The 25284-nt window shown below is 36.9% G+C and overlaps 1 protein-coding gene across 1 annotated transcript in view; it reads left to right on the top strand.

Moving 5' to 3' along the window:
• The window catches only part of LOC114646877 (inactive carboxypeptidase-like protein X2), a 357898-nt gene that overhangs the window by 257744 nt on the left and 74870 nt on the right, over window positions 1-25284 (top strand). The window contains exons 6-7 of the mRNA XM_028795245.2: window positions 2150-2300; window positions 14521-14609. Of these exons, the coding sequence (XP_028651078.1) occupies window positions 2150-2300; window positions 14521-14609 (240 nt within the window). The remainder of the gene's footprint in view (window positions 1-2149; window positions 2301-14520; window positions 14610-25284) is intronic.

Below are 25284 nucleotides of genomic sequence, written 5' to 3'. Positions count from 1 at the left end.
CTCTGCATCTCCCCCTAGTGGTTCCCATGGAACCCAACAGGGCTGCATCAAACTTCAACTCCCAGCGTGCCCTGTGGGAATCCGTAGTGCCACAGCCACTTAGGGGGGCTGCCCTCTAGCGCCCTGGGGAAGGTAGTGTCTTGTGAATGCTCTCTCGCCAGTTCCTTCCATCCAGCTGTCATCCTTGGTGGGTAATATCCATGGCCATCTGTCAGAACTTGGAATAGATTGTAAAAGATTATTATACAGTATATTAGCTAAAAATTCTATAACTATGCAAGTTTGTCGGTTTGTGAACTTAAAATTAGAATTGAGGAATTAGAAATGAGGGCAAAAGGGCAGAGGCGTGAGGTCTGTATGTTCCTGTTCTGTTGTCTTGAACTGCTACGAACAATACCAAGTCTAAGAGCAAATATATCAACCGGAAGCTTTTGAACAAATATAAAAATCACTGAACATTAATTTTACAAAACCCACTAAAAGCAGAAGAAGTTCCTAAAGTCTAACAGCATGCAAACATTGTACTATTATTTAAAAAAAATACATAGAACCAACTTTAGTAACTATAAAGTTTTTAGTTTAACATACATCACAGGTAAATTTACAAAACAATTATAAAAGACAAGATGGAGAACCGTCTACAGTCTACAAAAGCATTAGTGGGTGGTCAATGTAATAACACTGGACTATGTGATATTACATAGCTTGACTTTCAAAAACTTTAGAGAAAGTACTGAATTACAGGTCATCTTATTAAACTAGGAATGGTAGAGGTTGTGAGAGCAGTGGGCATATTTTTGTTTTTTAGGATTGGTTGTGGTATTGTACTCTACTGAAAACATTAGATGGATATGAAATGTCAGCTACACTGAATGTCCAGTTCCTATCAAAACTGTTCTTATCAATGTTTACTGTTTTGCCCTTGAATGTAAGCGCTTGTTGCCTTTGGCTTTCTCTGTTCCTTGTTATAGGGACATATCTTGGCTTGCTGTTGTTCTAAGATGAGAATTTTATTTTCATAAAAGATGTCTTAAAAAACATATATCACAACCTGTCAGAAAGAATGTTTCTCAGTATCACTTATGATCAATTTGTGGGTAATATTTTCAGTTATACTTGAAATACCTCAAAAGTCAATACTAATTCAGTATGTCTATTTTTTCTTAATGCATTACATATTTTCCAGATAACCTTAAACTGTTTTGCCAAATCCTAACTACTTTCTCATTTTTATTTTTGATTGATTCGAAATAAAACAGACATAAAACACAAGTAGCCTTTATTTTGTATAGTAATTTTTTTACACTGAAACACTATCCCAAATCACTTTTCAAATGTAGACATGTCGCAGAGTGGGAAATGAACAAGGATTCATGTAGTTTTAAGTCCAATGCCTTATCTATTAACATTGCTTTTGAATCTATTTGATCGTTTAAGTAAACTGGATTTAGGAATTAAAACTTCCCTGAATCATTTATAATATATATGAATACACATGGGCATAATTCTGATTACTGTTAGTAGACACATTGCTTTGCTGTGCCTTTTTATTTTTTGCTCCCAATAAATTAGTCTTCAAAACATGAATGTTGTGATTTGGCTGTATAATTACAGCACTTGAAAAAAAAACTTACTGTTTGCTGTTATTTGTGGTTATAGAATGAATTACGTATTGTTACTATTGTTCTCTTCACCGGTTTTTGAAACGCTTTAATAAAGAGCATGTCAGACATTGGCACTTTTAATAAAATGAACCATCTCCTTGACTCCAGTAGCTGGGAAAATAGGTCAAATTCTAAACAGACTGAATTTCAAACATGAAATATTTTAACTTCTTACTTTTTAAATTTTAACATTTTAAATTAGCATAAATTAATTTTATTTTTTTCACAAGAACTCCTGTTTAACCCTTAAATGTGTTTATCTCTTCAAATGTTGTCTTCCTAAGTGAAAAGAAGTAAGTAATAATTTTGGTTTGATGTAAAGTGACAGTCTTTATAAAAGTCTGATACAGTCAAATCAGTAAAACCAACATTGAATATTTACCTAGAAAAGTCGTGTTTCCACTTTCATTTAATGAATACAATTTTAAGGTGATACTGACAGATGATAGAGCTTTCAATTTTCTTTTCCTCATACATGTTTTTAGATATTTGAAGGAAATCATGAAAAAGAAGTGCCTGTCCTTAACGAGTTCCCAGAGGTTTTGGTTGCCCGTTATATTCGTATAAATCCAAGATCTTGGTATGAAAATGGAAGTATCTGCATGAGGGTGGAGATCTTAGGCTGCCCCTTACCAGGTAATTTATGAACAGGTTAAATGCAATAAAGATAATCAGGTAAGAAAATATTCTAAACAAATTCTCTGAACAAAATAACATACAGTAAAATGCAAAACTTATGAAATGGTGTTTTTTTCAAAGAGTGCTCATTTTGTAGGGAAAACCTATTAGCCAGGGGTGTTTGGTGAAGAACAGAAATGATCTTATTCAATTAATAGTAAAAAAAAAACACAATAACACTAGATTTTTTAATAAGTACCATTTTATAAGTACCATATGATGACAAATGTATCTCATTAATTTGGTTCCACTCTTTTATAGAAAAGTATTGTATCTCTACATATGTAGACTGGTTATATAAAGCTGCCTGCCAGATAGGTTCTACGCTGCTAATTCAGCTGAAGGTAGAATGCACTCCCACACCTGAAGTCACGTGCCTTTATCAGCCAGGAGTTGTTTTAACCATTTGCCATTCTTATTACTCCATTCTTTCTCTTTCTCTTTCTGTTTCTCTCTATGCACATCCCAGACTGACTTCTCATCTTTGTGTAGAAGTAAATATCTTTCGCCTTTCTTGGGGACACAGAGGCAACAGTGCCTTTATTTCTGTACTTTCATATGAATAAAATGATGCAAAGGTAATCTAAATGTTCATATATATATGAATATATATATATATTGTGAGAGATGGCCGGCAGTGTATAGCATGGAGGTGCCCCGCAGGGCATCGTAGGAGATGGAGTTCTACTTCACAGCCCTGCTGGGTGCCGTGGGTGCCATTGGGTGACGCTGCAGGGAGACACAGGGATTTCTATTTTCCTTATAGCCCGGAAGTACTCCCTAGTCACGGGGACGGAAGAACTGAAGTACTTCCGGGCTGAATAAAAATAAGAGTTTTCATCTGACCTGGAAGTGCTATGGAATAACATGGACTGAAGGACAGAAGCACTTCCGGGTCAAGGACTATACAAAGGACTATGGGAAACCCAGCAAGCTGAGCTGGAGTTGGGAGGAAGTGTGATGGAGCTGCTGGGAGGAGAGAAGGATTGATTATTTGTATTATTATTGATTATTGTGTATTGTGGAGGTGGAGGTGCTTTGTGCACATTATTGAAGTAATTAAAAATATTACTGGTACTTTCACCTGGTGTTTGGACGTGTTGTCTGAAGTTTTGGAGAAGCAACAGCACCCTCTAGTGTCACAATATGCATGTATTGAAAACTGTTTAACCAAGCCTCTGAGTAGCCCCCACCTCAGGCCTGTTATTGAAGCCCTTCTAGGCAACAGTTCCACCATCGTCCTAGTGGGGGTAGTGTCACAGCTGAGAACAGAGCATGGAGCACTGGGGAGGTGGGGGGCTGCACTGTGGATCATGAAGTTGGCCACCGGTGAGGAAATCCCAATGTAAGGAAGAGATGCCTATGAGTTACCATTGGGCATCTTACTTTGAGCCCCTATGCATGACCCTTGAATCGTAGAGAAAAGCCTTCTACCAGCACAAATTTTGAAATAGGAGATAAGTATGTGCTTTCGCCATCAGCATCCAGGCCCCCACCATGTCTACAGCAATGGCAAAAACTCATATTAATGATGATTTTCACCCAGCACAAGATGGTCAAAGATATGAACAGATCCCCAAAACTTGAATGCTCACCTACAGTATACAACCTCCAGAATAGCTGTATTGGTTTTGTGCCAACACAGTATATTTGACTTAAGAGAACACCAGTACCAACAGATTCACAGCCTATTAGGGGAGCACATATAAAACTTTATTTTGTTGTAATAAGGGCAGCAACAAAATAAATCTAGTCTAGCACTGTATCAACACCAGCAGTGCTACTCCAATTCATTTATGTTCACACTACCTGTCACCTGTGAAATGCCAGATAGGAGAAGAAAAGATCTGAGAAAAGACTGTGACAGGTGTGATTAAACCATCTTTGACTATGTTGGCAGTTCCAGCTGTCCTAGGCAAGAAAATGGTTGACAGCTGGCACTTCACTGTCAACTACGGATAACTGAATGCTGTCTCAGAATGATGAAGGATAATGAAGCAGATATGCCAGCTTCTCAGATCCACAAGACCCACACCATTCTGCTACACCCTCAAAGGGATGATCTTTGGATAAATTTAACACAAATCTGGTCACCTAGTTCTCCATCTTAATAGCTGAGCATGAGAAGGACTAGGACCAGCAGCTCCCTGCTGTTCTGTAGGCTTATTATTCTGCTGTGTAGGAGGCCACCAACTTCACACCTGCTATGCTGGCTTGAGAGGGAGCTGAGTATTTGTATATCCCTGGCTTTCAGGACATCCCCTGAGCATGACATCAGCACAACTCCAGGACCTCAGTACATGCAGTAGATTTTTGAGATCCTCCACACAACCTTAGGACAGAAAATGGTATGCAACAGCTACTGCTAAAAAAGTGCACTATATTCTGGTGATCTAGTGTGGGTGTACATCCCTCAGTGTAAAAGGGGACTGGTCCGTTCACCATCCTAACTCAGTTGTCTGAGATAGTGTATTGGGTAAAGGCAGGATGCAGGGCAGTGGTGATGCACCTCATTCAACTGGCCACATATTACCACTAGGTTGAAATGATTTTGCCACCCAGCAATATAGTGTGCAACACCTCTACTTCAGTACCATCTTCACCAACTACAGCTGTGTCCTGTTAAACTGTTCATATAATTGCAGCAGGATAGAAGACCACTCCTGCATTTCACTGCTCTGAGGAGTTGGGAGTGGTTGATGGGAAAGCTACCCACTTGGAGCTGTGGAGCAGCAGCAAGTCAAACAGCAGAGGGCAGAGGCAGAAGATAAAAAAGCAGCATTGCCAAGACAGAAATATTGGTCTAAATAAGCTAATATTCAATGACCATTTACACAGCCAGTCACGGGGGAGCCTATAAAAAGGCCAACCTACAACAGAAGATTTGTCAGTATCTAAGTGTGGCAAAGTAAGCAGTGCTTCTAAAGATATCAAGCTAATTGAAAGAGTGACAATATGAGCGTATGTTCACTGGGTCAGCGCTGGTTATCAATGCAAAGCAGTACGATACTGTTACATCCCAAAGTCAGCACAAGTTGTTTTTATGTACTGTAGATGAGCCAAACCTATTGGAACTACACAGTCATCATGCACTTTACCAGACCAACATTGGATACTTATATAATGTAAATCTTTTAATAATTGATAGTGATAATGCTCATAAATGAATAAACTATTCATGAGTGCGCTTTAATTGTATTTGGCACTTATCGTGTGTAGGCCTTCATAAGGTGCAACTACTAAAGCTTTTATATTATTTTTTACCAAATTAAAAAGCCTCCTTTTGATGTCAGAGTGATAAACTATTAATTCTACTACTGCATCGTGTCATATACTGTATGTTATTAGATGACATTTATGTTGTCATGAGCCAAAATTGGAACTAAAAATCAAATACGGTATATATATACAATATATATACATTTTCCTTGAGCCTGCCAGAAGATAACATTCCATGCAAGGTTGCACAGGTCAGGTGTCTAAGTGCTAACTGGAATAGGTGTCAGACACAAAGCTGGGAAAATTTTTTACCATAAAGTCAATGCAAAAAAAATTTTTTTACTTTATAACCAAAAGTAGAATCAAATTTCAGTGTCAAAACCAAGAATATTCCAACGCTAGAGAAACATAATAAAAACCCAAAATTAGAATTTTAACAAGAAAAGCAAAATGCTTCCTCAATTACTGAACAAGGTTGAACATGTTCCTACAGATACGCTTCCTGGGCAACAACCACTGACCACCCCAGAAAAAACAAAATGCAAGCAGACAACAGGCAGAACAAACGCAGATGGCACAGCTTTGTATTACTACTTTCCAGCTTCAGAATCCTGTCTGGGTTTGAATCCTGTTGTGTGTTAGGTTAAAGGAATACTTCACCCAAAAATTTTTTTTTTTACAATGTTACTTAGCCCATGTGGTTTGCAGTGATGGCTGAGAAAAAAAATTAATCTGTGTTTTAATGCAGAACAGAACTAACAAAGTTTATGTTTTAATAGAAGCAGATTGTGACCAATGCTGAACATTCGCAAACAATATCAAAAGATGCACGCAAAAATTTTATGTCACTCATGCAACATAATCCATGTCAAGCCATCCAGTCCTGTACTCAAAATGTGCAAAATGCATACATTTATTGCTAAAATATTAAATCAGTTCCTCCAGTTAAACAAAAGTAGTCTTCAGCTTGGAAGATCTTTCAAGACCCACCTTTTCCTTGATACATCTGCAGAAAGTCCTGTCTTCATGCATGCACTGGTCACGTTTTGAGTATAAGACTTGATGGACCTGATGTGGATAATGCAACATGAGTAGCGTGAGTTTTTATTTTTTCCATGGACGTTATGATGCTATTTGTTTTTATCCAGCATTAGTTACCACCACATGCTTCCATTAAAGCATAAAATTTATTAGCTCCATTCTGCATGAAAACATGAGATGAAAATTTTTCTTGGCCATTGCTACAAATCACATGGGGTAAGTAACATTTAAAAACATGAGTATTCCTTTAACTGGTGACATTAAATTGGTCAAGTTTGAGTGAGTATTGGTGTGTGCACAAGTGTGACCAGTGATGGAGTGGCATGAATGCTGGATCTGGCTTGCTCCTGATATTGTTTAATAGGGTAAAGTGAATCCACAAAATGAAAAGACGGATTATTCTTTGAAATAAATAAATCTATCAGAAGCAAATTTTTGATCAATGTATTGTGGAGCTTGACCCGGACACAGACAGGTAGACACGTTCATGTCACCCAACACACATTTATTTACACCTATACTATTTACAATTGTGCCACACAACCCCCAAAGACCCCAAAAGTCCTGGCCACCACACAATGCCTTTTCCTCTCTTCAGGCCGCCTCCTTGCCTTCCTCCCGACGTCGTCCAACTTCCACCCAACTCAAGTCACTGTCTGAAGGGAGGCGGCCCCTTTTATACAAGCCCGGATGGGCTTCAGGTGCTTCCCGACACTCCTCCGTGGACACTCCCCTGTGTGGCAGAATTGCCAGCTGCGCACCCGGAAGGGTGCGGCGGGAGTGCTGAGGTCCAGGGCTCTCTAGGCACTGGGGCGCTCTCTGGCCACAGGCCCCTACAGGGTTGGGCTTCCAAGCCCTGCACCCGTGGCCCCCAACACAATCAGGGCAGTCGCCCCCTCGTGGTCTGGAGGACGTCTTACCGGGCGTCCCGGCTGGTACCACCCCCAGCGGTCTGCCAGAGTATATAGTATCTTTATTGCCATTGTAATGTTCTCATTAATGCAGTTGCAGATTTTTTTCAGATTGTTAAACTTATGGGTGTGACTATTTAATAAATAAGTTTTGATTGTAAATGTTTTACCAATTACTGATAAACTTACTTTTACTCTATATTATTTTAAGCTTGCATTTCTGACAAAGCTACTATCTGCAGCACTGTGCCCTTTATAATTTAATCAGGAAAGCTTGACCTTAAAGAAATCATACAACTTGTAACCCAATAAATCTGCTCTGACAACCACCCATATTAACCCAGTTATTCATCTATAACTTTCTGGATGCTCATTAAAGAGTAACAAATTTATTTTTCTTTCTTTCAGTTCTTGTTATGAGAGACAGTGCATCAACTATTTGTTTTTCTCTCAGAAAATATGCATGGGATCTTTTTTTTTTTGTTTTTGTAAAAACCTACCCTGCCAAAAAGCTGTTTATCTATCTATTTTCAAACCCTTACAATCTGCTTCAGGGTTGTGGGGCCAGAGTTACAACTGTATATTTCTTCACTTTAAATTCATTTTTCTATAGTATATAGCAGATTTGTATGCCTCGTTAGTGAAGTCTCATTATCAGAGGCCTTTTAATAGTTCTTTTTGTTATGTTTTCTTTTTTTTTCTGGCAAATCCAAAAGTAGTGCATATTAGTTTAATGTGTAACAAATAAATTGAGTGAGTTTTAGTGTGTGAGTTAAAGTGCCCCCTGCAGGTTGTGTGTCTCTGTCATGCCAAATGCTGCAAGAAAGGCTCCAGCACCCTTGATTCTTCAGTGAATTAAGCATTTACAAAAAATGGATGAACGGATAATAGTTTATTCACAAACTTAAGGTAGAAACAAATTCAACTAATATTTTTCAGTTTATGCTAACCTGTTCTAAAAAGGGGTGCATATAGAATCTTACGTGTTTGAACACAAGCTCTGTATAGCTTATGAAATCTTTTCTATGTTTTGAATAAATGGTTGATGGGCCTTAGTCCTTTATGCACAATTAGGAGCTACAAGGCAACTGTGTCAATTTTTCCCATAACCAAGAAGCAAGCTTCACCCTTAGACTGAATCATAAAACACCTTTACTGATAAACGTCACCACAAACAGAGCATGAGTATAGCAGTACAGCTCTATAAAAGCAATGTGATCATTTCTCATCAGAACAGTGTAAATGTAGATTAAATATGTTCAAACGATGACCCAGTCAACAGGCTTTCTAATGACATGAGAATTACAAATAAATGGAATTTATTAAATACCAGTAACAGTGCACTGCACGATAATGTGCAGTGAATACACTTGATTTATAGTTTTCATACTCTTTCTCTTTACGTTTAGCATCGTTTGCTCAGAGGTTGATGTTCTTGCTGCTTTCTGAGCAGCTGTTCTTTTCTCCACCCTAGCAGCCCACTTCTTCTCTTCTTTCATCTGTATCTTTTTGCATTAAAACTGATTAAGTCAGTGTTTGTGTTGCAATTACTTAGTACATTTTCCTTACTTTTTCACTTAAACTGGCACTTAAGTCTCAATCTGCCTCAAGAATGATTTAAGATATGAAGAGGTAGATGAAGTGACGGCGAAGGTGGTAGGGATGAGAACGGCTCCCATACACATGTGCCACACGGCCGCCCTGCTGGCCACTGCTGAGAGTTGATTCTGCAATAAAATAAAATAAAAATAAAAACAGGAATAACTTTGGAGGTCAATCATCACCCTGAAAGCGGATAGTAGATGTCACGTAGTATATGTGCACCAAATTTCAGGTCAATAGTTCAAATGGTTTGCGAGCTACAGGGGCCTCGTGCATAATGCCGTGCATAGAATTCGCACTATAACATGATGTAAGCACAAAAGCGGAAATGTGCTTACGCACAAAAAAATCCAGATGCATAAATCTGTGTGAACGCCAACTTCCATGTTCTTCTGTTCCATAAATCCCGGAGAGCATTAAAAGTAACACACGCGCCTGCTGTCACGCCCCAACTCCTCCCAGAATTACGCATCTTTGAATATGCAAATCAATATAAATAGCCCTTAAGATCAGCCTTAGGAAAAATAGAAGGATTTCAGCGAATACCAAGTGGAGGCAAGGAAAAACGTACTATTTGTTGGTTTAAACAGTGGTATAAACAACAAAAGGAAGTTGATCGAGTGACATAGCGTGTCAGAGAAACTCGAAAGCTCAAGTTCACAAAGTTGCACAGTGCCCGAAGTAAAAAAGAAGATGTCACATCTCAAAGTCATGGTGAAAAGGCGAGTCGTAGCCCACCATCTGAGTGTCATATGAAAGCTTATTAGGGTACAGAGAAAAAAAAATAGGCACACAGCGGGGAAAAAAGCACGAAATGTCAACTTTAATCTCAAAATTTCCATTTTAATCATGTAATTTATTTTGTCATTAAAGTAGAACATCATAAACTTCATCTCAAAATCCTTTCATGTTTAGTTTCTCAAATCCCATCGTAACTAAAGTAGCACGTTAAATTCTTTGTTTTGTATTTGATCTTCTTTGTGCTCTATGTGTGTGAATCACTACGTGCTTCTTAAACGGGCTTTCTCTTCCTCCGACAGGACACAGAATCCATTACATTCGTAATATTACAGCTCTCTGAATAATTAAAATACTGAGATGTATACATGATATCATTTTCATGATGATAGAAGTTAAAGCATGTTATTAAACATGGGAAAACGGTGGCGCAGTGATTGTTCATGTCTCATGCAAGATGCTTGCTGCGCCATGTGCGACCTTCGATGAAATACTTTATTGTAGCAGTACTGTCTCTTTCAAATGTACTAACCCCCAATTCCTGTCCTTACTTTTCTTTCTCCAAATACCCAATTGCCACACAATCGGCTCTGTAATAGACATTAAGCCATCTGTAAGCTTAGAACGCAGATTCTTCAAAACTTTTAAGGAACATTGAAATATCTTTGTAGTACGTGTTTAATTATTCTATCCATCTATCCTTCCAGCAGCAGCAAGAATACAGCGCGAGGCAGGAACAATCCGTGTATGGAGTGCCAGCGCCTCGCTAGTGTTGCGGCACCATGTCCTCACATGTTTAATTATTAACAATTTAGATTATTTAAATGAAGTTAAAATTTTATCTGTATAATATAAACATATTTTGCTGCATTTCAACTTAAAAATGATATTGTCATCAAATGTAAATATGTGCTTTATAAAGTGGCTCAGGTTGTGCAATATTATAACTGTATCGCAAGTTTACAGTGAGGTAATTGTACTTATAGGTACAAACAGTTCTACAAGGAGCAGTTGATGGACTGTTTAAGTGCGTTTATAGTTCTTGGGATGAAACTGTTTCTGAACCGTGAGATCAGTACAGGAAAGGCTCTGAAGCGTTTGCCATATGAGAGCAGTTCAATAGACAGCGTGGCTAAGGCAGTGTGTGCTAGATGCTGTATACTGATAATTCTCTTTCTGATCAGCTGCTGTACAGCTGTGATTCCCCACTCAGATACAGTGATATAAATACTCTGAGTGGTGCAGTGAGAGTAATACGGAAAAAGATGATCCGATGTGGCAACACCTAACGGGAGCAGCTGAAAGAAGAAGAAGAAGGTGCAGTGAGAGTAACAACGCTAAAGCAGTTATAGTATTTGGAATAGTTTGACCATTCTGTGGACCATTATATTGTTACAGGTTAATTACAATCAGATGCATTAAACTAATAAACAATATGCAGTTAATTTTTGTGTATTTATAAGCCGCGTCAGGCATGTGGATCTAAAAAAGAAAGGGTAACCACACAGGAACAGTAGCACTGCTTTGACGATGGGTGCCGCCAGTCTGCAAAACTGAGCGAGAACTTGTGTACGCCAGGGTATGCGCTACTGTGGAAATGTGTGTGGTTTTACGCCAAGTTTAGGTTTTATACATCGCGATTTGAACCTGGAAACGTTCTTACGCAACATTTTTGTGCATACGCACCGTTTATATATGATGCCCCAGGTAATTTAAAATCCTGGACAGACAAACGAACAGCCACGGTAGCATATTACATAAGAAGATATAAAAATGTACTGAAATACTTGACAGAAGCAGCAGTTCAATTTAAAACAGTTCTCATGACATTTGTAACAAAGTAGCAAAATGTTCTTAAACAAAATAAACAAGACATATTTATATTGGAATTGGAGTAAGAGATAAAGTCCTTGAATGAGTGCTGATAAGCAGCCAAGGTCTTCAGGGTCTGCAGGCAAATATGGGATGCCTGACATTTCTAACTGCAGCTGCTAGTGAGTTGAAGTCTGAGCCATAAAGATTAGAATAAAGAAAAGTTCATTTTAAATTCTTGTAAAATCTACCGCTACCACACCATTGACATGAAAGTGACTCTGAGGCAAGTTATCAAAACAGAGATCACTGTTAATCAGGAGGCAAGAATAAAATGTATTTGGCTGTATAAACAAGAATCTGTTTTAAAATAGGTGGTAGGATAAAGACATTCAGTTGATGTGGAGTTTGAACATTCTCATTTTTGTGTGGGTTCTTCTACACGCCGTTCTGTTTTCTCCAGTGCCCTAAAGGCATGTGGATTAGTTTAATTTGTGTCTATAAATTTTCTTATTTTTTTGAGTGTAAATGTTTACCCTGAAATAGACCGGTGCCCCTTTCAGGGTTACTTCCCGCCTTATACTTCAGTGATAGGCTCTGACCCCCATAATTGTACAATCCCTTTCCAGTAAATTGACGAATGGTGTGGATAGGTATGGGTGGTTGTTTTTCATGATTTTACCTCTTTGTTAGTGTTTCCCAAATGTAATAAAAGCTTTTGCATGTTTTAGCACCACATTTTTTTCAGGATTGGTAGTGGAAAGGGATTACGTTACAGTATAACAGATAATTGTAAAACTCTAAAGAAACATCAGCCAGATATTACAAAGATGAGTCACAGGTGGAAGGCTGCAAGTAGTTTACAACATAGATGCATTTTTATTGTTTTTAACTAAATATGCATTCACACTTCTGCGCCCTGTCTTATGTGTAATCAATCACTATATCACCCAAATACACCACAAAAGAGTTTTCTTTTATACTCTGATCATGTATCCAGCTGGCTTCTGTTCCTTTGATGAATGTCGGCAACTATATTTCCAGACTGCTAAATAATTTGTGCATAAGATCATTAATAAAGCCCTGTCTGGCGTGAATCCTTTCTTGATTAACATCCAGGTTTTAGTTCCTAGACATTAGTGTTCATTCCAGTAAAATACTTTGTTGGCTTTGCAGCAGGGATAGGAAACAGAGTTAAAGTATGGCTAAAGGCCACTTCATCACGCTACTCCTTATTTTACTGTTACCTGCATGAATTTTAGATACTATTTCCTGAGCTGTGAAATGGAATGCTTTGTTTCAGTTAATTTAGCATTCACTCTCAAAGATTTTCTTTTTTCTACATTAAAGAGAAAAAATTGTATTCACAAAACTCCATCTCTGATTTTTTTTCATTGCTGTGTGAGAAAGAGTTGTTTATCTATTTTTCCTCACAGTCTCTGTGTGAAGGGCCTGGCACTAGCATGATCAAAGTGAGAATAAATTCACTATGACTCAGGCTGCTCCACAAATTAATGTGTAATCAAGCTCTTTTAAAAATGTTAGCAGCTTGTGCGTCTGTGCAATCTTCTTCAGTTGGCTAATATCATTTAATAGTCACAAAGATTGGTATTGTAGTAGTTGCTGATGCCTGTCAGTTTCAGAGCCCTGGGTTCAGATGCCAACCCTGTGATTAACACATTGTTCACTTGCCTAGAGAGGTTTTTCTCTGGGTATTCTGGTTTTCTTCTCATATCCCAAAGACTGGTGTGTTATGTCAAGGACTATCAAGAACTTAGTTCATGATTTATACTCCGTGCCAATGGGCTCTCACATCACTAAAGTAGAATAAACAGAAGGGATGAAGAAAGGGTAAATAATGGTTGTAATGTTCACAAAATTCCCTGTGAATGCAAAAGGGCATGAGGACTATGTCTGATATAGGTACATATGTGGCAACTCCTTTTGATTTACTGCTTAATTTTTAATGAGCAGTGTATACGGATAATAAATGCTGAGCTAAAAATGTAGCCCTTTATTTTTCTTCCTAAAATATAAGATTGATTTTAAGAAAAATTATACATTTTTTCAAGTTAAGCTTTATAATATCCTCAATCAATTTGGTAACACTTCCTATAAGATGATATCTTTTTTTTTTGGATACTATTATAATGTGTCTTATCCATTTGCTTGTGCATTCAAAATATTAGTGGACACACATATAAATAGGACCACTCTCCAAGTAATACACTTAATATTTAACATTTTGAAAGAAAAAATTATTAAAAAAAGATTTGCTATGCATAATATAAAAAAAAAACATTAAAACGAAAGAAATCATTAAATCAGCTGCATTTAAAGTTGATGATATGGGCATTTTTTTGACAGCTTTTCTGCATAACAAATGTTTCTCTGCTCATTTGACATCAATGAGTGGGTGTATAAAATAAGAAATGACCTTCTTGCATGATACCATCTGAAATACTTTTTTTTTTAACTTGGATATGAAACTACTGTATTAGTTTACACTTGCTAATTTATTAAATTCAGCATCTGTGTTTTACATATGAAGTGAAATATTTTAAAATATGCAGCAATCATTGATGTGATAGTTATTAATAGAAAGATTAAAAATAGCCACCTGAAATGTGTTTTTCTTTTTCTGTTACTACAGTACATTGGTTGGCTGAAATATTGTTTAGCAGTAGCGTTTCTGGAGTTTGATCACTCAAGGACAGGTTAATATCATGGCTGTTGACTTACATAACAAGAAATATGTTGACATTAGTGAGAAAATTTTAAAAAAGGCTTTAAAATTTGTATTTATGCTGTACTCATTTTTTACAGATAAAAGTTTTTTTTTTTGTTTTCTTTAGATCCAAATAATTATTATCACAGAAGAAATGAAATCACTACCACAGACAATCTGGACTTCAAGCACCACAGTTACAAAGAAATGCGGCAGGTATGCTGTCTGTTCTACTAGATAGAGTTGAATAATGTAACAAGTACAAATGGATAGTCACTTAGAAATGTACAAGGCATGTTAAAGAATTTGTATATTGGAATATGTGAGTGAAACTGGAAATAAGAATGTTTCCAGTCTGGTTGTGTTCACGCACACATACCCACTCATATACATGTACCGTATATTAGAAGAAGTAAACAAAGATGATAAAGATGAAAGAGTGTTGGTGGCCTGGGTTAGAAAATCACATTTATTTGATATGAGTTTGTAGATTGGGGTAGTGTGTACAATGTACAATGTAAGAAAAAAGTTCAATAGCTCAAATTCAGTCAGCGCACAGTCTGTGGAAAATTCTGGATAACCATATCTAGGGCTTAAGTCAGGTAGAGCGTCAAAGATTCAGATTCTGGGTTGATGGGCAGGAAACATGATGTAGTGGACAATGTCCTGGACACGAATTTGGATTTAATAAGTTCTGGTCCAGATGACAGTAATGAAAGGATTTCTAGAAGTAATTGTTCTGGATATATGTAACAGGTTATAATCAATGCCTCCTGGCTTATCACTGCAGCAGAAAATTGTCCTAAGGTTGTCCAGGCTTTATAAAGGTGGGGTGGGTATTAATAGTGTGGGCAACTGGTGGCTCTAGGAGGATGAAATCAAATGTTTTCAAGACAATTCATGACCACAGAAGTGATCTCCAGACCTGTCCTGGAAGTAGTATCTGGCCAAGGTTTTAGGGTCCTTTCCATCATGGCACCCACTAGATGTTATAGTTGGGAGTGGAGTAATTGGCAAAGGCTCATCTGCCAGGATGAGTGAACATTGTGGTTGCAGGAAAAGAAAGGAAAGGTATAAAAACAATATTTTCATTGTGGTAGTTAAAGTGGAACATGGACCGGCCACCCTACATGGAAAGGTACGGTTCATACATGTGTTCAGGTGGACCATAAGAGGCATTAGTCTAATTTTTAGTTGTGTTTTTTTTATATGCCTTCTGTATTACCTACACCATACACTAATTTCTGCTAATACTACAATTTTCTCTTTTAACTCTGCTTTCTTGTTGTTTCTGTGTTTGGGAAGAGTGGACACCAGCATATGTGGATGATCCTGATTTGGGATTTAGCCTCATTCTAAATCATGAAAGTATTATCAGTTTATGCACTCTAAACTACATGCTTTATGACTTAACTGCACTTATGTTGAGAAACATAACAGCTGAAAATAAAGAAGTCTTTATTCAAAGTTAGCTGTAATATGGTCTGGGAATGTGTCTTAGTAGTAGGTCAGATAAAATGTGTATTATTCTAAAATGAACACATATTTCTGTAGAATCTGTTTTCTTTTTTATTTTAATGCTTGTTTGTACTGTGTCACACAAATTCAGCTTCATGACAGTTATTAAATTATAGACTACAGGAGAAAAAATGGAAAACCAGAATATTCAGTCTCACAGTTTGAATAGTAAAAAGAATTTATTGATGTGTAAATTGAACCAATATGAATTAATGTAAGTGTACCTCATGACAGACTTACATGATGTACTTCTAATAAACATCCATTATATAGTTAGTTCCTGCCTTGTACTCAGATCTTTTAGGGAGGTCTCTGGCCTATCATGACCTTCTATTGAAATCTGCAGGTTTGAGAAATGAACAAATGAAAGAATGTTGTTCATTTAACCATAATAACAATTTTGATTTATTTATTGCAGTTTGTTCATCTATTACAGCATTTTTCAACATGCTTTCTAATTACCATTACATTGTCACATTAAGAATTTATGCTAATTCAGCCATATGGACAATAATTTGAAAGTTTATAAGGCTGTGTTATTTAATTGTGCTTAGAAGATTATCTTCTGGCTTCTGGGAATATGCTCACAAAATGTATACCCACAACTTTGTGCATAAAGAGCAGGTCCAAAGAGAATATAAAGCTTAAGGCAATGACTCTTTTATTTTAGTTGTACCTATTCACCTGGCCAAGGACATTATGCAGTGGCTTTCTTGTGACTTACAAAAGAGGCAAACATAATCGAGTAACATTAGGCTAGGGCCCGTTTGTTCAGCAAGTGTAGGACGACAGGTAACAAAAGTTGATTGCCATGAGTGAAAGGATGTAATAACTTATACATTTACAATCATAGATTAACAATTGATAGAGCAATTAAACTTAATGTAACAACAAATTGACTGAAAATATGAAAGATCACAGGACAAAGTATTTTTTTTTCTCCCAATCAACTAGATAAATATTCTTAGAACAGATGGGTTTTCAGTTGGTTCTTAAATACATGAGGGACTCGACAGTTCGATGGAGGTGGGCAGTTCGTTCCACCAATTAAGAACTATACAGGAAAAGAGTCTGGATTAAGACATGATACCATGCAGAGGCAGCATCACCAACCGTTGTTCACTGGCAGACCTGAGTGGGCAAGAAGTATCATAGCACCTCACCAGTGTCTCCATATATGCAGGTGCTGACCCATTGACTACTCTGTAGGCAAGAATCAGGGATTTGAACTTAATGTGTGCTGCTACAGGGAACCAATGTAGCAATCTAAAGATCAGATTGATATGTGCCTGTCTTGGATGGTTAAATACAAGATGGGCCACTGCATTCTGGACCATCTACAGAAACTTGACAGCATACTCAGGTACTCCCGCCAGAAGTGAGTTGCAGTAGTACAGACACGAAGACCAAAGCCTGGACCAGAATCTGTGCTGCATATTCTATGTGATAAGGTCTGATCTTGTGGATATTGTACAGCATGAACCTGCATGAATGAGAAACAGTAGAAATGTGGTCAGAAAACAATAGCTGCTCATCAATAATCACCCCAAAGTTGCGTACTGACTTGACAGGTGTTAGCGACAGTGAGCCAAGCTGTACAGAGATGGGGACTTGAATAGATTGGCTGGCCAGGATCACAAGAACCTTGGATTTTGCCAGGATGAGCTGTAGATGGTGAACCTTCATCCAGGTTGAGATATTAGTAAGATATGCAGAGATTCTAGCTGACACTATGTTGTTCTCAGGAGGGAACGACCGATACAGCTGTTGATTATCAGCATAGCACTGGTAAGAGAACCCATGGGATTGGATGATGGAGCCCAGCAAGGTGGTGTACAGAGAGAAAAGTAGAGGACCCAGCACTGATCCTTGGGGTACCCTTGTGCATGTCTGATGAGCCCTAGCCAGGACACACTGTAGGATCTGCCCAAGCTATAGGACTCAAACCATCTGAGAGCAGTCCCAGTGATGCCAAGGTCAGAGAGGGTGGCAAGAAGGATATCATGGTTGACTGTGTTGAATTTAGAGGAGAGATTCAGAAGGATCAGGACCGATGACATGGTAGTAGTTCTAGCAAATCGTAGCTGGTCAACCACAGTCAGTAGAGACATCTCAGTCAAGTGGTTCCTCTTGAAGCTGGACTTGCTGTTATTGAGCAATCCATTCTATACAAGAAAGGAATCGACCTGGCTAGAAATAGAAGATTCAAGTGTTTTGGAAAGAAAAGAAAGGAGGTAGACAGGCCTATAGTTGTTAACTTGGGATGGATCGAGTTGGTTTTTTGAGAAGTGCGGTTATCAGAGCGGGTTTGAAGATGGCAAGAAATATGCCTGAGCAAAGTGAGGTGTTAATGATGTGTGTAATTGCAGAAATGAATGGGGGGAGATGGCCTGAAGAAGATGTGAGGGGAAGGTGATAGGAGAGGATTTCGGAAACATCAGTGGCAGAGAGTGGAGAGAATGTGCAGAATGTTGGGTGATGCTTGGGAGGAGGCATAATGGGTGGCAGTGAGGGTGAGAACTGACTGCTGATAGTAGACACCCTATCCTGAAAAAAGGTGACAAAGTCATCATCAGAGAAGGAGGTTGGGGGAGGAGGTGAAGGAGGGTTAAGAAGGGAGATGGAGGCTGAGTACAGAGAGCGTTTGTCTGTGGTGCTGTTAATTCTGGTCTGATAGAACCTTACCTTAGAGTTGATGGTGGCAGACTTGTGGTGGTGGTGACTTTGAAAGGAAATCAGAAAACAGTACCTTAGTTAAACAGGAGTGTCCGTTGCCTTATCTGGTAACCTTGCACAGGTACACTCGCAGTCTTTACACAAGTAGGTCTTCACACGAGGAGGTCTGTACATGAATGCTGACACTTGTGCGACAGTGCCTTAAGTCTCATTAAGTAGGAAGCAGTTGAGTGTGCCCAGCTGTGAGTCTTGAAGCAATTAGCATCACAAAGCAAGGGGGTGGTACTCATTAAACAGATCGAAACTAGGCAGAAAGCAGGCAAACAAACAAAGATGTGGGTTGATCGGTATACTTAAAGCAAAATGATAAAAAGTAAATTCAACTTAATAACAATAACAATAACTAAGCACAGATAACTATTTGCAATGCAGAAGTACAAATCAGTAATAGAAATCCAAACCTGAAGACACTTAACTCTGCTGAAACAGATGCCCATAAACCCAGAAGTTACTTCAATGGCTAGTGGGTATTTGTCTTTGTCCATCTGACCAATCCAAAATCCAAACATTATCTGTCTTATTATTGCCTAGTTGATGGTTCATCAAAAGGCAGTGGCTGATTTTTTTTTTTTTTTACAAGTCACTTTACAATGAACAAAACACAGATCAATCAAGGATTGAGTCAACGTTACAAATAATTGTTTTACAAAAATAATGGACATATATTTGTTTTATATTAATCTACTCATTTCAGTGAGCTATCTGGTCAGGGAGCATAACAGGAATGATTCCCACATAGATACTGAGATTCCAAAAAATGCAGATTTGTTTATTTTCACACAGCAATAATGAATACATGCCAGATTCCAAAAACCTATAAATCATTTCTGGTAAAGAATATTTAATAAAAATGAAAAAATGATATGTGCTTCTCCCACCTGAATTATGGCGGATGGAGTAAAATAAGCCGATTAATAAGAAATTTACTGTATGATACTGATGTGATTTCAGCACATGACATAGCCAAAGTGGTGTGAGGACTCCAAAATATAACCACAAAACAAGCTAGAATCCTACTTAAAGTGCCCAGATAAGGATCACTCTGGGGCAAACTACTTTACAGGCTGGCTTTATTCTACACCAGGCCCAATGGACTTTGGTGTCAAAGGTTCAGAAATGTGCAGTATAAGCAAAGTGTCAAAATATAATCAAAGAGGATTACCATAAATCAATGACTTATAAAAAGACGGGCGACAAAGGAATGTTAACAAAGGGAAAATTTATTTACAAAACTACAACATATGGAAAAATGCTCATAAGAACAAAAACAGGCGCACAGACTTGTTAGTTACTTAAAATGTCTCTAGTTCATTTGGGGTCAGCTTTCAGCCACATGTATGTTCAATATGGTTGTCAGGCTGTGCTCCCCATTGTGTTGTCCTTTCAGTTCATGGTGTGATGGTTTTCATCAGTTGTTAGTAAGAGAGATGCTTCTTCATCATATGTTGGTTAGTAAGAGAGAGAGAATGTGGTTGAGCAAGCAGATTTATAGATTCTCTGTCCAACCCCTAGAGCCAATAGGACATCATGGTACTTAAAGGCTTCTGATACAAGCCAATTCCAAACAGCCATACTTCAGACCAATGGGGGAATACAACATCTTAAAACCTGCAACCACCCAAACCCCCCCCGACCCAAGACCATATGTTAGGCAACCTGGCTTCTTTGAGGAGGTTGAAAGACTTTAGCAGAAAAATACTCGCCAAACTGGTTTAAGGCACATCCCCCCCATCTCTGTCGTAAAATTCAAAGAGACCCATTCCTAACGGGGGGGGGGGGGTAAACTTGAATGCTTCTCACTAATGTAACACTTTGCCTAAATTACAAATAAAGACATACAAAATATGTATCAAGTTATATGCAAAATCTTACATCACAACAACAAGGAATATAAATACATTTAAAGAAACATATACACATTCTTAAACATTACAAAAATAATACATTAAACATATAAATTAAATAAAAACTGGACAGAATAATAACAATACTAATCTAGTAATCATAATAAATGAACCAAACTTAATAGTGAATCAGAAAGAAAAGGAAAATAAATATGCCAGGAAAGGAACCCTGGATAATACATAAGAGATTTCACAACAGATTTATCGTGGGAGAATTTTATTCCATTGAGTGTTACTCTAAATAATACTGACAGGAATTGGATCCATTATAAGTCCAAAACTATCTGACAAACAAGATATTTTCCAGTATGACCTGAATGTACTGTACTGCATTCCCAAATAGGTGTTTTTTCATAGTTCTCAATTTGGATTTTGTTCTATACAGATTTTTTATATGTTGGATAATCTTAGCTGCAATAAGTGTTTGCAATTTTAACTGAATTGCATAAAGCTTTGCATAGATTTCTGAGACATATATCTAGTTAACAGCTGAGTTGCATTCATTATTTACATTCCAGGTAGAAGGTCCTCTTTCCAACATTGCCATAGATCATCTAGGGTACACTTACATTCTTAGAGTTGGAAAATGCTCAAAATATCTAGATCATAACTAGATAGTATAGTTTCAACCACTGATATTGTTGGAAAACTAGTAAAGCTGTGCAGAGTACGTTTGAGAAAGTTGCTCACAATAAAAGCAGTGTGTTACCAGTGAATTGTGTTTCAGGTGTAATTGATGAAATGATTCAAACATATTGTCAACAGAAAGATTTCTGAAGTTCTTAATACCAATGTTACCAATTAACATTTTGGTGTTAAGCTGTCTCCTCCTTTGCTTTCTTATGTAGGGTGTCAGTTGTGCCTGTCTTATGGGATGACCTGAGAGACAGCTGTTACTTTTGTTGAACACAAATACTTAGTTTTAACTGTAGCCTTACCTGCACTTTCTTAATTCATGGGAAACTTACAGTAAGACTACCTTTTGTTTGTCTACCGATTTCATAGTCTAGCACCGGTTTGGTGTTAAAAGTTTAGTGCATTCAAATTGCAAAAATTGTTGATTTTTGAGAGGCTGATGACCTCTGCTTGCTTGAATTCATAGCCTGCTCATTGAAATATTTAATGTAAAAGCAGATGGAATTGCTAAAATAATTATTTATATATTGTAATAGATAAAGAAAGGATTTTATATATATATATATATATATATATATATATATATATATATATATATATATATATACAAACACACAGATATATATATATATATATATATATATATATATATATAAGTATTATCATAGTATTTCCCTCTACTTACCCTTTACCTGTTTACCCTCAAGGGTAAGTGTACATATCAAGTTCGTTATCGGGTTGGTCTACTGTTGCACTTTAAGATGAACACACATACATAACACAACAGTGCCCCATGAATGACACACACATGCTGATTAACCTTTAGCACTTTAAACCACACAAGTGCTTTAGGCATAACACAGCCTGTCACTCAGCATTTCAAAAGACTTACTTATTATTGGCATGAACAACATACAATGTTTTAATGATATCTCAGACCTAAATATTACTTTTGGTCTACAAGAATACATTTAAACATACAAAGACTCAGCACTCTTGACTATAGGCCATTTATCAGCCAAGAATACCTTCTTTACGTACTGTTCCCTACTATTGAGTGGAGATCTCACTCTCAGCCTTAATGAACTTCGCAGCACAGAGGTAATGGCAAATGTCCGGCTGCACTAGGTGCTCAAAGAAATCTAACTTATTATTTCAATCACTCTATAGACATTAAGAAAAAGCATAGAAAGTTAAAAGCAGCATGGTATTTATTACAAGAATAATACTAATACCACTGGAACAAAGAATAATAGAAAATAGGTACTGATAGGAAAGTCTGAATATATATAGTCTTTAGAAAAAGCTTACGAAAAAAAGTAGAGATGACAAGGATGAATGTCCCAGGGCGGCGTTTGATTTAGTAATCGACGTTCATGAAAATGCTGTTAACTGACGATCGGATGAAAACTGGTCACACATGTCTTTGTTGTCTTCTCTGATGTCACTCTTCTGTCGTCGCCGTTTCTGTTCTTGTTCTTCCTTACTTCCTTACATACTTACTTCCTTACTCACTCCTCAGATGAGACATATTTATTCTAAAATTGTACTAGGGGTTTTGCAAGATGTTATTGATAGATATTCTGATTGGCTGGCAGTCAATATGAAGAATTAATTCACTGTTTGTTTTCCCAAACAATAAAACCTTTTATGTTCTCTGAGGTGTTGACAGATCTTCCTTTCTCAGGCTGTAAAATAATTAGATGTCCATCCATAAAGTAATCAATATCCTTAGGCATTGGCTCAGTCTTCCTTTCCCAGGTTATAAAGTAATTGAGCCACCAGCATAAGTTCCTTTCTATGTTGGAACAGCTGTTTTAAAAGTGAGGTGTAAGGGAAGAAAACCTGCTTTGATTTGTCCTGAATGTAGTTCATCTGTTGTCTTGTCTTGAACAAAATATAATGGAAATATAAACCAAAAACGTACTGATTTTGTACCCCACAACAATATATAAACAACATATTACTCCAAAATCAAAGAAAGAAAGAAATCAAAGGAAAAATAAAAACACAAAGCAAAAAGCAAAACAAGATTCAACCCCATTCTAACATGATTCTTTTCTTCTTTGTTTCCCTGTAATACTTGTTTATGGGTAGTCATACACTGATTACTTTTGGATACTTTATCTTAATACAGTATATCTTCATATATTAATGACATTTATCAAAAAAGCTCAATAGTATATATTTTTTTCCTTGCCAGATTAAAAATTTTTACCTGTCCCAATCAGTGTTGGTCTAGTTTTACAGAGCTGTCATTGAAAACATACTGACTTTATCCGTAGCAGTCTGCTTTGGCAATATGTCTGCTAATTCAAAAAATAAATTGCAGCATGCTGTTCAGACAGTAGAAAAGATTGTAGGTCTGCGAGTGGACTCTGTTCAGGACCTATACATTTTACATTTAAGTGCAGGAAGTGAGCAGGCAATATAATTAAAGACCACACTCACCTAGCTATCCACACTATACATAAATATTTTTTGTTCTAGTGTAGTTACTCTGGTCAATATGAAGATTTGATTCACTACTGTATCCTCAACTCTCCAAGTACTCTTATTGAACCTAATTTATGTTTATTTGTGAAGACCAATTTTGTATGTAGTATGATTGTAATGCTATAAATTGTGTTTTTGTGTACGATAGTGTTAATTAATTATTATTATTTATTATTATAATTACTGTTGTTGTATATTATGATTATGTAATATTTTCAATATTATACTGTCAATACTGCATTTTACTATTATTATACAATATTTAAGACTATTATAACAGGACAAATTCCTAGCAACTGCATTACCTGGCAGTATAGTTCAGTTCAATTCAATTCAACTCTACTGGGGCACTGTGATACAATGAAATGAAGGTTCAAGTCAACATACCATTAAATACGGTTTATTCTTGCGTAGTGCTCTTTTTAGAAGGTGACCTTAGAGTACTGATTTACAAATTTAAAACAGCAAAAGGAAAATACAAAGGCATTTACTTTATTGTAATGATCATGTAATGATCTTTCCAGGAAGGATCAAGTAACTGAAATGATAGAACTTTATTTGCATGCTCAATTTCAATTGTGTTTGTGTTTCTGCAGTAGAGTCTAAGTTTCTTAAGTTTAATAAAGTAGTGAAGGCTCTTAGCAAGTAAAGTTAAAGTAATTGATTTCTGCCCTAGCATAAACAATTAGGGGCCGGATGTGTAAGAGCCATTTTCCTAGTTCTATAAAATTTATGAATACTTATTAGATGACAATGCATAATCTATGGGAGGTTCCTATAACTCCCGTAAATAGAATTCTATTGGTACATTCTTGCCTTTTCTATCTGCTTCAAGTAAATATTATTCTTCAGTTAGTGACAGCCTTGCCTTGTATAAGGTGTATAGGCATACGGTTTTTAATCGTGACCGTGCTCGCGCTCGTGATTGTGCAGATGCACGTGACTGTGCCTGCGGGCCTACGGGCCTTTTGAGTGTGTGAAACAACTCTAAGAAAACAGTGCTTGTTTAAGTACTGTATCGTATGCTTAATGCATACAGAAGAAGAAATTAAGAACCTTTAAGTAGAGAAGAAGAAGTAAAGAACCTTTAAGTAGAGAAATAACTAAAGTTTTTCAAGAAAAGCTAAGTTTATAGAAGATACATTTTTTCTCTTTTTTTTGCCTTTTATTATACGTGTGTAACTATTTTTTCTTATATTCTTGTGTGGATTATTTGCTTTTAACTTTCACTAAATATTTTTAAAATGAACTTTTGGACTGAGAGATCTCTTTCGGCACATGTCTTTTCCGTGCTTAACCACACCTTACATTTTCAGTGGCTACACTAAATGTCTATTTAAATATTCAGTAAGCATTTGACTTAAGTAAGTACAGTAAGTATTTTGACTTTTTCCAAATATATTTTATAAATATTAGGAAATGCAAATTTAGTAAATGACAACATGTTTGTGCGGTGTTCACAGCAAATCACTCACAGTACCATATACATGGGTTCAGATCTCATTCTGGTCATTTTATTTCTACAGCAAATATAAGTGAAGGACATCCAACATAACATATGATGGGAATGCAAAGATGGATAGGAAAACACAAATTCTAGC

The sequence above is a fragment of the Erpetoichthys calabaricus genome, chromosome 2 (genome assembly GCF_900747795.2).
Source record: "Erpetoichthys calabaricus chromosome 2, fErpCal1.3, whole genome shotgun sequence".
Lineage (NCBI taxonomy): Eukaryota > Metazoa > Chordata > Cladistia > Polypteriformes > Polypteridae > Erpetoichthys > Erpetoichthys calabaricus.
The sequence above is the reverse complement of the archived record's forward strand: the minus strand, read 5'-3'. Positions and strand labels throughout refer to the sequence as shown.